Consider the following 16,425-nt stretch of genomic DNA (forward strand, 5'->3'; position numbering starts at 1 on the left):
AGCACTGAAGCTGAAATCGTTATAGGAACAGAAAGCTGGCTAAATCCAGAGATAAATTCTGCTGAAATTTTTACAGAGGCACAAACTGTGTTCAGAAAGGACAGATTAAATAAAGTAGGTGGTGGTGTGTTTGTGTCTGTTGGTAGTAGTTTATCTTGTAGTGAAGTTAAAATAGATAGTTCCTGTGAATTGCTATGGTTAGAGGTTATACTCAACAGCCATACCAAAATAATAATTGGCTCCTTCTACCGACCCCCCCGACTCAGATGATATAATAGCTGAATGTTTCAAAGAAAACTTGAATCTCATTACAAATAAGTACACCACTCATACAGTTATAATTGGTGGAGACTTCAATCTACCCTCGATTTGTTGAAGAAAATACATGTTCAAAGCTGGCCGTAGACAGAAAACATCTTCCGAAATTGTACTAAATGCTTTCTCCGAGAATTACTTTGAACAGTTAGTTCATGAGCCCACATGAATTGTAAATGGTTGCGAAAACACACTTGACCTCTTAGCCACAAATAATCCTGATATAATAGAGAGCGTCATGACGGATACAGGGATTAGTGAACACAAGGTCATTGTAGCGAGGCTCAAAACCATATCAACCAAAACCACTAAAAATAAATGCAAAATATATCTATTTAAAACAGCTGATAAAAATTCGCTTGATGCCTTCCTAAGAGAGAGTTTCCATTCCTTCCAAGCTAATTATGTAAGTGTATACTGTATCGACAGAAATAGATAGATTCATACCGGGTAAGTTAATAAGAGACTGATCCACCATGGTACACAAAACATGTCAGAACACTGTTGCAGAAGCAACGAAAAAAGCATGCCAAATTCTGAAGAACGTAAAATTCCCAAGACTGGCTAGTTTTACGGAAGCTCGAAATTTAGTGTGGACGTCAATGCAAGATGCTTTTAATAGTTTGCACAATGAAATACTGTCTCAAAACATGGTAGAAAACCCAAAGAGAGTCTGGTCGTATGTAAAGTACACCAGTGGCAAAAAACAGTCAATACCATCACTGCGCGATACCGATGGAAATGTTACCAATGATGGTGCCACTAAAGCGGAGTTACTAAATACACTTTTCCGTAATTCCTTCATGAAAGAAGAGAAGTAAATATTCCAGAATTCAAAACCAGAACAGCTGTTAGCATGAGTGACATAAAAGTAGATATCTTAGGTATTGTGATCCCACTCAAATCACTTAAGAAAGGCATGTCTTCCAGTCCAGATGGTATACCAATCAGGTTCCTTTCAGAGTATGCAGACACAATAGCGGCTTTCTTAGTAATCCTACACAACCGCTCACTTGACGAAGGGTCTGTTCCTAAAGATTGGAAAGTAGCACAGGTCACACCAATATTCAAGAAAGGAACTAGGAGTAACCCTTTGAATTACAGACTCATATCACTGACCTCAATTAGCAGTAGGATTTTGGAGCATATACTGTACTCGAACATTATGAATTACCTTGAAGAAAATAACTTACTGATTCATAACCAACATGGATTCTGAAAATATCATTCATGTGCAACACAGCTAGCTCTTTATTCCCATGAAGAAATGAGTGCTGTTGACAAGGGATCTCAGATTGATTCCCTATTCCTAGATTTCCAAAGGCTTTTGATACTGTTCCTCACAAGCGACTATTAATCAAATTGTGTGCATATGGAGTATCATCTCAGTTGTGTGACTGGATTCGTGATTTCCTCTCAGAGAGGTCACAGTTCATAGTGGTAAACAGCAAACCATCAAGTAGAATAGAAGTGATATCTGTCGTTCTGCAAGGTAGTGTCATAGGCCCTCTGCTGTTCCCGATTTACATAAATGATCTAGGTGATAATCTGAGCAGCCCCCTTAGATTGTTTGCAGATGACGCTGTAATTTACCATCTAGTAAAATCATCAGACAATGAATTCCAATTACAAAATGATCTAGAGAGAATTTCTGTATGGTGCGAAAAGTGGCAATTAGCACTAAACAAAGAAAAGTGTGAGGTCATTCACACGGGTACTAAAAGAAATCTGATAAATTTTGGGTATACGATAAATCACACAAATCTAAGGGCTGTCAATTCGACTAAATACCTAGGAATTACAATTACGAGCAACTTAAATTGGAAAGACCACATAGATAATATTGTGGGGAAGGCGAAACAAAGACTGTGCTTTGTTGGCAGAACACTTACAAGATGCGACAGACCCACTAAGAGACAGCCTATACTACACTTGTCCGTCCTCTGCTGGAATATTGCTGCGCGGTGTGGGATCCTTACCGGGTAGGATTGACGGAGGACATCGAAAAAGTGCAAAGAAGGGCACTCATTTCGTGTCAATGCACTGTACGCATAGTGCCAGAACTGATTCACTTGGCTCACTGTCCTGTACAGCCTTATATTTTTCAGCAATAAGTCATTTGTTAGATTGTGGGTTTACAGAGGACAGTACTAACAAAGTATTCTGTGATACTGGCATTAACTGATATAACATTTATTGTATCTGCCGGGGATCTACCTACACACAATACACGTGTGTACTGCAGGCTGCTGCTTTTCTGGCACTAGTGACACCATTATGGGAGATGCAAGAAAACAGTAAGATGACAACATAAGCATACCGCACTGTCGTCACAACCACCATGGTAACATGTGGCACCAGCTTCGCTGCCATCGCAGGCACATTCTTTTTCCACAGGTCATATGCCCATCGATCACCGTGCCAATATTCTTCTGCCATGTGGCTACAAAGGATGCTGCCTAACCAGTCAGTGCCAGTTTTGCACTTAGAGTTGCTCCAGACCAAGTTTCAACCACATTTTGCCAGTCCCTCAACTGGAGTTCCCTTCGACCCATTGCAGTCATTCGCTCCAAGCTGTGTCTGAATCTTCACTCTGTACCTTATCTGAGTTCTCCGTACCAATCACCTGTGTCTTCGCTCCGAGCTACATCAGAATCCTCACTCCACGTCTCGTCTCAATTTTTCCACACTGAACCTGACACCTTCACACCCACAACCCCAGCCATGCTACCTCCATCCGAGCATGCACTTCCATCTCCGCAGGACCTCTCTCCTCATGCCCTACTGCTCTCCATCAATATGGCCACACTGATGTCACCCTACTAAGAACTTTCCCAGTGCAATGTCAGTGACTATTGGGGGATTAGAACCAAATATTGAAGCTTCAAGTCTGAATGACTGTATTGTTCTATTCAGTTTATGAGTGTAAATAAAGTTCATTTATTCTAGCTACTTAATTGGTGCTGGTGGGACCTTCTTGCCCACAACACAATAACATTTATGGCCAGAGAGAGAGAGAGAGAGAGAGAGAAGGAAGGGAGGGGGGGGGGGGGGGGGGGGAAGGGGGAGAACGGCATATTAACAGTCATTGAATCTCTAAGAAAATTTGGATGGTTTTAAATTTTGCCTGTACATCTGAACCCAAATAATACTGCAGATTGTCATTCAAAAGACAAGAAACAAACATCACTGTAATTTTCAAGAATGGTGTTCATATATGGTGCTGGGTGGGAAAAAGACATACAGAAGCTACAAGTATTGTACCATGTGACATTTACACCATTCACAGAGCACGTACCAAATTTCTGTAATGATACACTGTCACCAGTTGAGGTATTTTGTAGCTTGCTGAAGGAACTTCACTAGGCCAATCAAACCATTTTCTTACAGAAGTTATATTTTTATGGATTTCATGGTTCAGCATACACTTAGTTTGGTTCCTGTTTAAGATACAGAATGCATAAAGTTTCATTAGGCTGTTTAAGTAACGTGGAGGGACTGCTCACCATTTGTACTGGGAGAAATTATGACAGATGTACTGTTGCTTCAGTTCCATATTAATGCCCTACCAGTTTATTTTAATCACAAGGTAGAATTAATCAATTTGCAGCTATGAAAGGTCTATCTTTCAGACCAGAATTCACTTTGCAGTGATGTACAAATTAGATAGAAACAAGATGTGATTCAGATTCCACATTGAACTTTATGTCCCCTTTCGCCAGTTGGACAACTAGGGTAGGCTAGAAACACACACGTCACCAAAATGGTGTCCAATAGAAGACTTGCACCAGGTCATTGAGCCATAGGAAATTATTATTATTATTTCTTTCTTGTCTCAGACGTTATGTCTGGTTAAAAATGGAAGGTGACGCGGACCTTGATCAAGCGTGACTTCCTTTTAACTGTACGGTATATGTTACATTGCATTTAGGAACTTTCGGGTAATTGAACAAGTGTCAATAATTACAGATTTCTGTAGTTGTATATATAAGTTTGGATGTAGCTGTATTGCATTGATGTACTGGTGGATATTGTGTGGTATGACTCCTGTAGTTGATAGTATAATTGGTATAATGTCAACTTTATCCTGATGCCACATGTCCTTGACTTCCTCAGCCAGTTGGATGTATTTTTCAATTTTTTCTCCTGTTTTCTTTTGTATATTTGTTGTATTGGGTATGGATATTTCGATTAGTTGTGTTAATTTCTTCTTTTTATTGGTGAGTATGACGTCAGGTTTGTTATGTGGTGTTGTTTTATCTGTTATAATGGTTCTGTTCCAGTATAATTTGTATTCATCATTCTCCAGTACATTTTGTGGTGCATACTTGTATGTGGGAACATGTTGTTTTATAAGTTTATGTTGTAAGGCAAGCTGTTGATGTATTATTTTTGCTACATTGTCATGTCTTCTGGGGTATTCTGTATTTGCTAGTATTGTACATCTGCTTGTGATGTGATCTACTGTTTGTATTTGTTGTTTGCAAAGTCTGTATTTATCTGTTGTGGTATTGGGATCTTTAATAATATGCTTGCTGTAGTATCTGGTGTTTATTGTTTGATCCTGTATTGCAATCATGAATCCTTCTGTCTCACTGTATATATTGCCTTTTCTTAGCCATGTGTTGGATGCGTCTTGATCGATGTGTGGCTGTGTTAGATGATACGGGTGCTTGCCATGTAGTGTTTTCTTTTTCCAATTTACTTTCTTCGTATCTGTTGATGTTATGTGATCTAAAGGGTTGTAGAAGTGGTTATGAAATTGCAGTGGTGTAGCCGATGTATTTATATGAGTGATTGCTTTGTGTATTTTGCTAGTTTCTGCTCGTTGTATAAAGAATTTTCTTAAATTGTCTACCTATCCATAATGTAGGTTTTTTTATGTTGATAAATCCCCTTCCTGCTTCCTTTCTGCTTAATGTGAATCTTTCAGTTGCTGAATGTATGTGATGTATTCTATATTTGTGGCATTGTGATCGTGTAAGTGTATTGAGTGCTTCTAGGTCTGTGTTACTCCATTTCACTACTCCAAATGAGTAGGTCAATATTGGTATGGCATAAGTATTTATAGCTTTTGTCTTGTTTCTTGCTGTCAATTCTGTTTTCAGTATTTTTGTTAGTCTTTGTCTATATTTTTCTTTTAGTTCTTCTTTAATATTTGTATTATCTATTCCTATTTTTTGTCTGTATCCTCGATATTTATAGGCATCTGTTTTTTCCATCGCTTCTATGCAGTCGCTGTGGTTATCCAATATGTAATCTTCTTGTTTAGTGTGTTTTCCCTTGACTATGCTATTTTTCTTACATTTGTCTGTTCCAAAAGCCATATTTATATTATTGCTGAATACTTCTGTTATCTTTAGTAATTGGTTGAGTTGTTGATTTGTTGCTGCCAGTAGTTTTGGATCATCCATGTATAGCAGATGTGTGATTATTATTATTATTATTATTATTATTACTGAAAACAATTGAGAGGTATGGCGTAAAGGAAAAGTATGTAATGTATTGTAGAAATCTGCGCAATATAATGAAGGCTAGCTGATGAGTAAAACACGAAGAGACATTAATGCACAAATGAATATGTGAAATAAGAAGAAACTGTTGTAATGGGGCAAAAAAAAAAAGACTCAGTAATTAATAATTATATCATGCATAACTAAAATGGCAAAAACAGGATTGGAAAATATTAATAGTTCTCCTATAATGGAACAATTATTTACATCTATAGCAACACTTCAGGAATGATCTTACAATGTGTGACAGAGACTACTTGAGGACCACTACTGTTTTCTCCGTTTCCTGCTGTACTTGGGAATAGTGTGCAGGGAGAATGACTTTCAGTAATAGTGAACATGAACTATGAAATAAGAAAAACAGAGAGATACTGATACAAAAGGAAATATCACAACAGTAATTGTAAAAAAAAAATTAAATAAAGAAATAAAATAAATAAATAAAAATAAAAATGAGTAGATGAAAATGGCAGCAAATGACAACAGCAATAAGGAAAACTTGGAAAGGAAATAAAAACAAAACCTGCAGAATGAAGCAAAAAAAATTGGGACGATAGACTTCAGAGCAATGATGGAAAATGGAAATGAGCGTTTGGCGTCATTGGCCGGGAGGCCCCTCGCGGGGCAGGTCCGGCCGCCATATCGCAGGTCTTATTACATTCGGCGCCACATTGGGCGACCTGCACGCCGGATGGGGATGAAATGATGATGAACACAACACAACACCCAGTCCCTGAGCAGAGAAAATCTCCGACCCAGCCGGGAATCGAACCCGGGCCCAGAGGACGGCAATCCGTCACGCTGACCACTCAGCTACTGGGGCGGACAGAGCAATGATGACATACAGGAATAGTGTTTTTATAGAAAGTTATGTGAGTCGCAAATATGTCACCAAATGGAACTGAGTAGTTCAGCAGTGTTAACAGTATTACTACACAGGTAACTGCTAATGGGAATGAAACCAATTTTAATATACTTTAAGAGGTATTGTAATGATATAAACCTTACTTGTATGTTAAGTGGCACTGGGCTTAAAGCTATATTGCTGTTTGTAACTCTCAAAACTTTCAGTTTCTGGCATCCGCTCTGAAATTTTTCCAGGTTTATCAGTGCAGTAGAATGCATCTGAAGAAAGGAAATATCCAGCAGTTCTAGATTAGGGCATGATGTCTGAAATAAAAGATTAAAGAAAAATATTAGTTACATCAGATCACATGGAAATATTATCTCTGAGCCTATATTCCCAGATGCTATTTGTATCTGCATTGTCTAAGATGAGTGAAAATCATTTCAGTATCTGACACTGACCCATTATTCATTTTTTGCTAAAACTGTCTATTGAAATTAGACATAAACTGAATGACAATAGTTTATAATAGTTAATTAGTTTTCATTTTGATTACAAAATAAACAATTTCAAATATATTCTTTTATGTTGTTCTGTTATTTTATTCCCTCACAGTAAGACTGTCACATGTTATCATGGAAAATTATTCATAATAAAAAGCTAAAGTTGGAAAACTACCAGTACAACTCATCAGAAATAATTTGGAAAACTCATGTAACACTCAAATCACAATCGGGGCACCAAGTAGCAATGCTAATTACTCATCACAAATACAAGAGATCGTCAGTTCCATTCATTTCTGTACCAATTACAGTTGCGTAAACTTTAAGCATATTCCTGGCAGATTAAAACTGTGTGCTGTACCAGGACTTGAACCCATAACTTCGCCTTTTATGGACACAACTCACCCAGGTGTGACTCACAGTCTACCCTCATAGTTATAATTCTGGCAATACCTCTCTCCTATGGTCCAAACTTTGTAGAAGTCTCCTGCATACCCTACAGCACAGCAGTCACGGAAGAAAGGATACTACAGTGAAATGGCTTAGCTATAACCTGAAGGTTGTTTCCAGATGGAATCTTTCATTCAGCAACATAGTGTGCACTGTTGTGAAAGTCTGCAGCTCATGGTCTAGTGACTAGCATTGCTGCCTCTGGATCACGGGTCCCAGGTCCGATTCCCGGCCGGTTGGGGATCCTCTCTGCCTGGGGACTGGGTGTTTGTGTTGTCCACATCGTTTCATCATCATCGTCATTCGTAATAGTGGCTACATTGGACTGTGGAAAAAAAGTGGGACTTTGTATGGGCGCTGATCACTGCGCAATTGAGGACCCCACAAACCAAACATCATCATCACTGTTGTGAAACTTGTGACAGATTAAAACTACGAGCTGAATTGGAGCTCGAAACTGGAACTTTCATTTTTCAAAGGCAGTGTTACATCTAATTTAGATATCTATGCACAGCTCCTGGCCTGCCTTCACAGATTCAACTTTGTAGTTACCTCTCTCCTACTTATAACTGCTCACTGTTGTTCTATAATATACTTCTGCAATATACACAGCTAAAGGCACTTCCATCCTGTTTCAACACTTTTAATTGTGCAAGCAAAACCACCTATTGGTGAACATCAACACCTAACCACAGCTGGTATCTTTCCTTTGCTTGAGTTCAGATGTCTGGATGGTTTACTCTGTGAAGTATTATGAATTCGCTGTTTCTCTTTGAAATACAATCATATTTGTTGTCAGCAGGAAGTTACATTCAGAAATCTTCCATCTTTCTTTTAACATCACTGCAAACAATTGTTTTGACAGTACTTTGAAGACTATAGTCTCATTGATAAAGAATTATCTCCTCCTGCACCCTCTACCTGCTGATACTACACGTCTTTACTTAGGTTATTTCTTGAAATTTTAATTTCAATAACTTCTTTTATTATGATATCCCAGTAACAGTTCTCATCATAATGAGAGACAAGTCACTGAATGTAACTCAGTATCTATTTTCTAAACCATGTTCTTCACTGGCTGATTTCCTGGGATAACATATGTATAAAAAGTCTGATGTTCTGTCCAATGTTGCTTTACAATGCATATTAAATTTGCTCAGTGTAATAGTAGTCATACTCACAAGGTACCACACATACATCATGTGCTGAGAGACTTTTATCATCCTTCGCAGGTGTCATTAACTGCCATTTCTTTCCTCAGAGCTTGAAGACTGAAATCATGTTCTCTCTCTTTACGGGCTGGCTAATTTTCCCTGTCACTGAGCCAGAATATGGCAAAAATGCAACTCCTATGGAGGCATTTTGCTTGTTTGTCTCACCTGATACAGGTTGCAAAACCTGGCAGTGATTGTACCCCTTTCGCACAATATGTTTTACAGGTAAATCAATTCTTGATGAAGATTTATGGTGTCTGAGCCAGCTTTCACACAATACGCTAGGGTCTTCAGAACATTGTGCTTCTGTGCCAGGTGATGGTGGCTGAGAGTAGCACTTGTAACTTACTGGGATGTCCATGATTACTTTGTCTCTTAGACACACTACAGGCAACTTGAGAAGTTACAGCATACAGGGAGTTTTACAGCCAGAGTACATCTCATTGATCTGGTGTCCTGAAGATTATTTGTAATTCTGCACCAAATACAGTACTATAAATTCATTTGGCATATGGATATTGAAGAAACAACCAGGAAAACCACAGGGCAGCTAAGAGAGTCCTCATGCTTAGAAGCTTCTGTGAAGACTCCTACACAGTTGTTCTCTTATGCCTTAATAAATCTAAAATTATTCCCAGGCTCCTCAGTAACAAGGGCAGGTGCCAGTTTCAGTTGGTATTTGATCCACACCTATTGCCACAAGGCTATACTTTATGAAGAACCCAAGAGGCCTTGTTTTTGCAGACAATATGTGAAAATTAGTTCCAGACAAGGGCAACAGTTTGATATGCCAATAACCAAAATATTCTTCCTTCATGAGCAAGAAAATTGTCCAGTACATCACACTGAATTAAAAAATTCTAAGAGGGTTTTCTTTGATTTGGTTTTCAGGTGTCACAGTGTCCTATTTTGAATTTTGTAGTGACTCAGTATAGTGCCATCAGCCTTATATAAGTACCAAACCCTGCTCTTACACAGAGAAGGGGCAGTTTCATGACTAAGAATTATTGGGTCAGAAGTCTAATGTAACCCTCTCCATTGTTGCATGGCAGTGGTGGAATGCTCGATCCTGGCTGGCAGTGGCAATAGCCATGACAAAATGGTTTACCGCTGTGTGGGTGATGTCTCCAGGTGTTGTTTGAAGACACTGGTACCTCTGCACAGCTGTTACAGGTGACTGATTTGGCGAACCAAAAATCATCCTGGTAGATTTTCATATTTCTGTGGAACAAATAGAGTATCTGACAGAGCACATGAACACTTCCCTCTGTGTTTCTTTACCTCCTCTGATTGCTTATTTAGCTTTGGCACTCACAGCCTGAAGGGCTGTGGCATTTTCTTTGGCTGGTTGATATTTGTACTATACCAGAGCTGCACATCTGACAGATTCCAGAGTGACACTTTTCATTTGACCTAGGAACATGGTGAAAAGAAGATTATGGTATCATCCTGTCACTGGTGAGACCAGTAGAGGTGGAGCAAAAGCTTGGTTTTGGAAAGGTGGAAAAAGGAAATGGTCACACCCTTTTCCAAGCAACCAGCATTTGCCTTACGCAATTTAAGGTAACCACGGTACAAACAGGATGCCCAGGTTCTCTGCCACTGACATGTGAAAGCTTCTTTACTTCACATACTTTCACTCCATTATATCCTATGGTATCATATTTTTGGGACAACTCTGTGCATTCACAAACAACATTCTTATCCCAGAAAGGAACAGTAGATGGAATGATTGTAGTATCCGTTTGCAAACCTGGTGCTCGTCAATACTCAAGCATCTGAAAATTCTACCTCTGCTATCTCTTTTTGAAGACTACAGCATGGGAGTTTTTGTTAATAATACAGATTAATTCAAAAGAAATTGCAACATTCATTCAGGGAAAACTAAACAGAAAAATGTTTTGAAATTGTATGACCAGTACCAGTGCGGGTATATGTGAGGTTGCTAATGTGAGGGTATATGGTTCCTGGGACTTCATGGGGCTCTCTACTTGACCCGTGGGGTAGGTAGAGGATGAGCTCCTTAACATGGCAAGTGCATTAGTGTATAAGTAGGACAAGAGGCCAGGGAAGTTTTTACCAGGCGAATGAGAGTCTCATAGTCTAATACTACTTGCAGTGGTAAGTATAGTGAGCATTTAGTTATCCTCACATATATTTCAACAACAATTTCTTAGAGATCAACAGCCAGGAAGAAATAAAGAAACTGTGTATGTTGTTTACAAATACAACCATATTTTCTTTGGCCCTACAACAAGGTCATCCTTGATGTGGGAGGGTATAGCCCCTTAGCACATGTGCATCAGTGAGTTCAAAGCGGCTCTCTAGCAAAGATAAGTTCAAAGGTCTTCCCTATGCCAGTTTCTCCACATGTATCCTGTAAGACTGTATGAGAAGTTTGGTGGTACCCTCAGACTTCACAGCCCATGGTGTTTCTATAAATATCATCAGATCTTTCAGATTAAAGTAATGGTGATTGGTCTGATGGTTCTAGATTCAATTGTGCAAATTACTTCACTTTCATTTGCCTCAGTCTGTGTCAAGATGCTAACTTTCTGTACTAGTGTTTTCAATGTTGCAGCAGTTGTTCTTGCGAAGTTGGGCAACTGTTGTGTTTTGTGTAATTTTTGCTTCACTGACTTGGTCCCTCGTGTTTTCTGTGTCTTTGCTCCAAGTAAATGGAACCATCATTACTCCACAGAGTATGGCTCTCACCACAATTAGCATACAATGGTGGCAATTTACATAGGGTATTAGGTTCATTGGCAACTTTGTCTTCATTTCTGCAAGCTCCTATGCTCTTACACATACCAGTGCATTGTGTTTGAAACATTTGCATTTAGAACACCTCAGAGGGTTCGATATGTGGAGCCAGACTTCCAAGGGGCTTAGCACTCTCTGATATATTTGGAAAGAACAGGCATGTTAAAAGTCAACACAAATGCTGCTGTACTTTGGGGTTCACTATTGAACTTTTTGACAATATTTTGTACATTATCAATCTCCCATTCTTCCTTGTGGTTTACGATTTAAATTCTGAAAAATTATGTTCCTAGAAAAGACAATGAATATATTGCTTCCTTCTACACAGGAGGTGTGATCAAAAAGTAATGGGAATTTTTTAATTTCGCAGGCTTTATACGTCTGATTTTCGAAATTTTTTATCCTGTTGATACACATGTTCCTGACATCTGCCCGCATTTTCAGCTGTTTTGAATATTTAGTTTATTGTTGACAGTTTAAAAGCTTATATACATTTTCGAGTGCTTGGTAAATTTCTACTTTTGAAAAAAAGGCATCAAAGAATTTGCATTAAATTTTGGCTGAAGATGGAATAAAGTGCAGCAACACATTTGAAATGTTGACTGTGGCTTTTGGAAAATCTACTGTGAGTATGACAAAAGTTTACAAGTGGTTTAAACATTTCAATGAGCGTCAAGATGATGTTGAAGACGATGACTGCCCTGGATGCCCTAGCATATCAATTACTGATGACAATATGGAAGAGGTAAGGAAAATAGTTCTGGAATCACAATCAGAGAGGTTGCATGTGATGCCGGCATATTCACTGACCCATGCCAAGCAACTTTTTTGGATGTTTTTGGCATGAATGTGTAGCAGCAACGTTTGTTCCAAAACTGTTGAATTTTGACTAAAAACAATGTCATGTAGACATCGTTCATGAATTGTTCAATGAAGTCGACAATGGTCGAGAACTTTTAAAGAAGGTTACAGCAGATGATGAAACGTGGGTATGACACTGAAATCAAGGCCCAATCGTCTCAATGGAAACTGCCAAGAGCAAAAAAAAATTCGACAAGTTTGATCACATGTGAAGATTCTTCTCACTGGTTTGTCTGGTTACAATAGGATAGTACATCATGAGTTCCTGCATTATGGTCATATGGTCAATAAGGAACACTACCTGGAAGTTATGCGCTATTTGCACGAAGCAATCTGTCAAAAACGACCAGAATTGTGGCAAAACGACTTGTGGAAATTGCACCACGATAATGCTCCCGCTCACATCTTAATGCTTGTTCATGATTTGTTGGCAAAGAACACAAAACCATTATATTTCCTCAGACACTGTATTCACCAGAAATGGACTTCTGTGACCTCTTTCTACTCCCAAGGCTGAAGAGAACCACGAAAGGGCGTCGTTCTGACACCATTCATGGGATAAAAATAGAATCACTGAAGGATCTGAACACCATTATGGAAAGTGAGTTGCAGAAGTGAGTCCAAGATTGGAAAAAGTGCTGGCACAAGTGTATTATATCTGAGAGTGATCCCTTAAAAAGGGACAAAGTTGATGTTGATTAATAAATAAATAAATATTCTTTAACAAAAACAAAAATTCCCATTACCTTTTGATCACACCTCATATATCTCACAAGAAATACCATGAAGATTAAATCAGAGAGAAATTTGCGCATAACAGGAGAGGGTGGAGGTGACAGTGATACCGCAAGTATCTTCAGCTACACGTCAGGAGGCGATTTGCCAAAATATACATGTAAGTTCACTAGTGTCTAAGTCTTTATGATCCTGCAAATCACAACCACTTTGTTAAAATCTAGAGTTTAGTGCAGCTCTGTCACTGCTACTCACCAAGTTGTTTTGCATTCTGTAGTACTGTAGTTCTATATGAAGCAGCAGTTTCTGCTTGCAATGTTACATTTCAAAAATGTTTCACTGTCTCCATGGTTCCTCCTAACCCCTAGCAAGTTTACAAATTTGGACAAGTGACACTTCTCTCTTTATTATTAAAAACATATTCTGGAAGTTGATATGTGTACTGTTACTATTATCTTGTTTTATTTTAGTTGGTTCATGTTCTCAACTTCTCTTGTTGATTCAAGTGTTAATATCATTCAGTGGCCCCACCAAAAATTTTATATGCTATTGTAGGATCCATGAAAATCCCATAAAGAGCTAGAAAATAAAGATATCACCTCAGATAGAGCCCAGGAATGCTAACAAAGCATTCTACAGTTAAGATTAGCAGGTACCTCAGACATTGCCTGCGAAGGAATGATTTGCTCAACAGCCATCCACTTCATCAATACATAGCATACCTTGAGATTGAAGATATTTATATAGAGATTCCCATCATTTTTGCAATTGGAGAAGTTAAGCTCAGATGCTCATTTACTGTGTCACATGATGTCCCCATGCTACACTGGACAGTGTTTGCTGAAGTACTCCCACAGAGGACTACTGGCAGTCACCAGCCCCAGCCCAAGAACTCTGAGTTCATCAAACCTGTACCCAACCCTGGCAATGAGGTGCTTGGCATTTAGCTTGATCTAGGATGAATATATGGTTTACCCAATGGCACAGATAGTGTATAAGAAGACTTTTTCTTCCAGCTCAATTATTTTTGTCACGCCTCAAAATACTGAACTTTTTTCAAAAACACCCCATACATGTATTAGTTGTTGTCAGTAACCAAGGAACAAAATTATGTTCATGTTTACTCATTTATTTTCTCCGGTTCTATGGCATAAGCCACTATAAATATACTTTACAGAATTGAGATTAGGAATCAAAAACATAAAACAAAACAAAATATTTGTGATTTTTATGTACACTTATCACTAAATTACATCAAAAAACTGTCAGGTCATTTGCCACACCAGTATGGGAATGATAGGAATGGAACACTTGGAATTATCAGAATGGGACATCATTCTGTATAAGTTAGATGGCTGACTTGATGTGCACATGCTTAGACTGGCTGGGTAATCAGCACTGTGAAACAATGGATGTATAATTAGATACATGCAATTTGATGCCACACTAGGTTTATCAAATGGTGCAGAAGAATTATTATACTGATCAGCAGTAGTAGACAAGGCTGTCATATTCAGAGATGTACCACATTCTACTGGATATTCAATAAATTAACAAGTCTTAACAAGATGTATTCATTGTAATTTGAACAAATCTGGAATACCAGTACAGTGATTTTTGAACTATTCAGTTCATGGTATTATTTGACATACACCAAATTTCACAACTGGATTAAAGGATGGTGATGCACTGTTTTCTTTGATGATTCATATTTCACCCACCAAGCAGGTGATAATCGTATAAAGATTCATCAATGCAGTGAACTAAAAAAAAATCACTTAAATATTCATAACAACCACACATTTATCGTTTAATGTATCAGTGTTACACTACTTCTGCTTCTCATCATATTTTTGTTTCTGTTTCAGGGGGTGGGATGGGTTGAAGAAAGCATAATAACATGTTAATGATTTGCTGACATTTACCTTGAAGTGTACCTTGTTTCCTGACCCTAAAAAATAATGCTCATATGACTCAGTTTTTACTGGCTCTTATCTGTGGGGTCATTTATTTTGTCACATGCTGAGCATATCTTAGAGGAAATGTGATATATTTTACACCATCAGTCCCCTGCATGGACATTTGATTTACTTGTGGAGTTTCAGAATCAGTTGTAGAATCTACTACAAAACATTATATGTACCATTTACAATAGACTGCTTCATTGTAGATTCCACCTTTCTAGATTTCTGGAAAGCGTTTAACATAGTGCCCCACAAGTAGGCTCAATCAACTCGCGAGTTTTACAGAGATGCTTCATGAACTCATGTGGGAATCCCTGTAGGGGAGACAATGTTCTTTTTGCAGAACACTATAGAGGAAACTCAGGAACCGGCACTTGAATCTGACTGCAGAATGATTCTATTGTCACCATTTCACATAAGGACCATGAAGATAAATTGGGGCTCATACAGAGGCATGTAGACAGTCATTTTTCCATCACTTTATTTGCAAGTGTAACAGGTAAGGAAATAACTAGTAATGGTACAAGGAACCCTCCACCATGCACCATATAGTGGCTTGTGTAGTAGGTATGTAAATGTAGATCTCGAACAGCTCATGCTCCACCATTGCTTCCCATACTGAGTTGGTGCTCGGTTATTGTGAAACATAATTTACGTTATACTAGCTGTGATAGTTTAATTGTGCTTCACATACTGGAGGATAACAGAAATTACCATAGGGCACATTACATGGTGAAATGTCTCCTCGTTTGGATACAGGCTCGAATCTATTGTGGCATATCAGCAATGAGTCAACAAAGCAGTCCCGGTCCAAATTGTCCCCACTCTTCAATAAGGATTCTGCGGAAGTCGTGCAAAGTACGTGGTCATTGCAAATGTCCAAAAACAGCTTATTTAACTGAATTCACATCCAGGGAACAGGCAGGTCACTCTATTCTGTCGATCCTCGCATGCCGAAGGAATGTGTTCGTGAGAACAGCACAATGAACGTGTGAGTTATCACCCGTGAAGATGAAATTATCACCAAAATGTTGGTGATATAGTCTCACCAGTGGTTAGAGAAATTTGCCCATCTCATAGAGCAGTGAGATTGCCTTCAACAACCATGAGAGTTGTGTGGATGCTCCAGGTTATGGCACCCCAGAACATCACTCCACCACCGCCTTGTTACACATGTGGGGCACAGTGTAGGTAGTGTTCAATTTTACCAGGTTGTCTCCATACCCATTGGCTATGATTATCAGTGTGCAAACACATCCC

At 38.6% G+C, this 16,425-nt stretch overlaps 1 protein-coding gene across 2 annotated transcripts in view; it reads right to left on the reverse strand.

Annotated features, from left to right (window-relative positions):
- LOC124555223 (F-box/LRR-repeat protein 6) overlaps positions 1-16,425 on the reverse strand; it is a 198,306-nt gene that overhangs the window by 128,612 nt on the left and 53,269 nt on the right. For both annotated transcript variants that reach the window (XM_047129076.1, XM_047129077.1), the window contains exon 5: positions 6,837-6,998. In XM_047129076.1, the coding sequence (XP_046985032.1) occupies positions 6,837-6,998 (162 nt within the window). The remainder of the gene's footprint in view (positions 1-6,836; positions 6,999-16,425) is intronic.

Source organism: Schistocerca americana, chromosome X (assembly GCF_021461395.2).
Source record: "Schistocerca americana isolate TAMUIC-IGC-003095 chromosome X, iqSchAmer2.1, whole genome shotgun sequence".
Taxonomy (NCBI): Eukaryota; Metazoa; Arthropoda; class Insecta; order Orthoptera; family Acrididae; genus Schistocerca; species Schistocerca americana.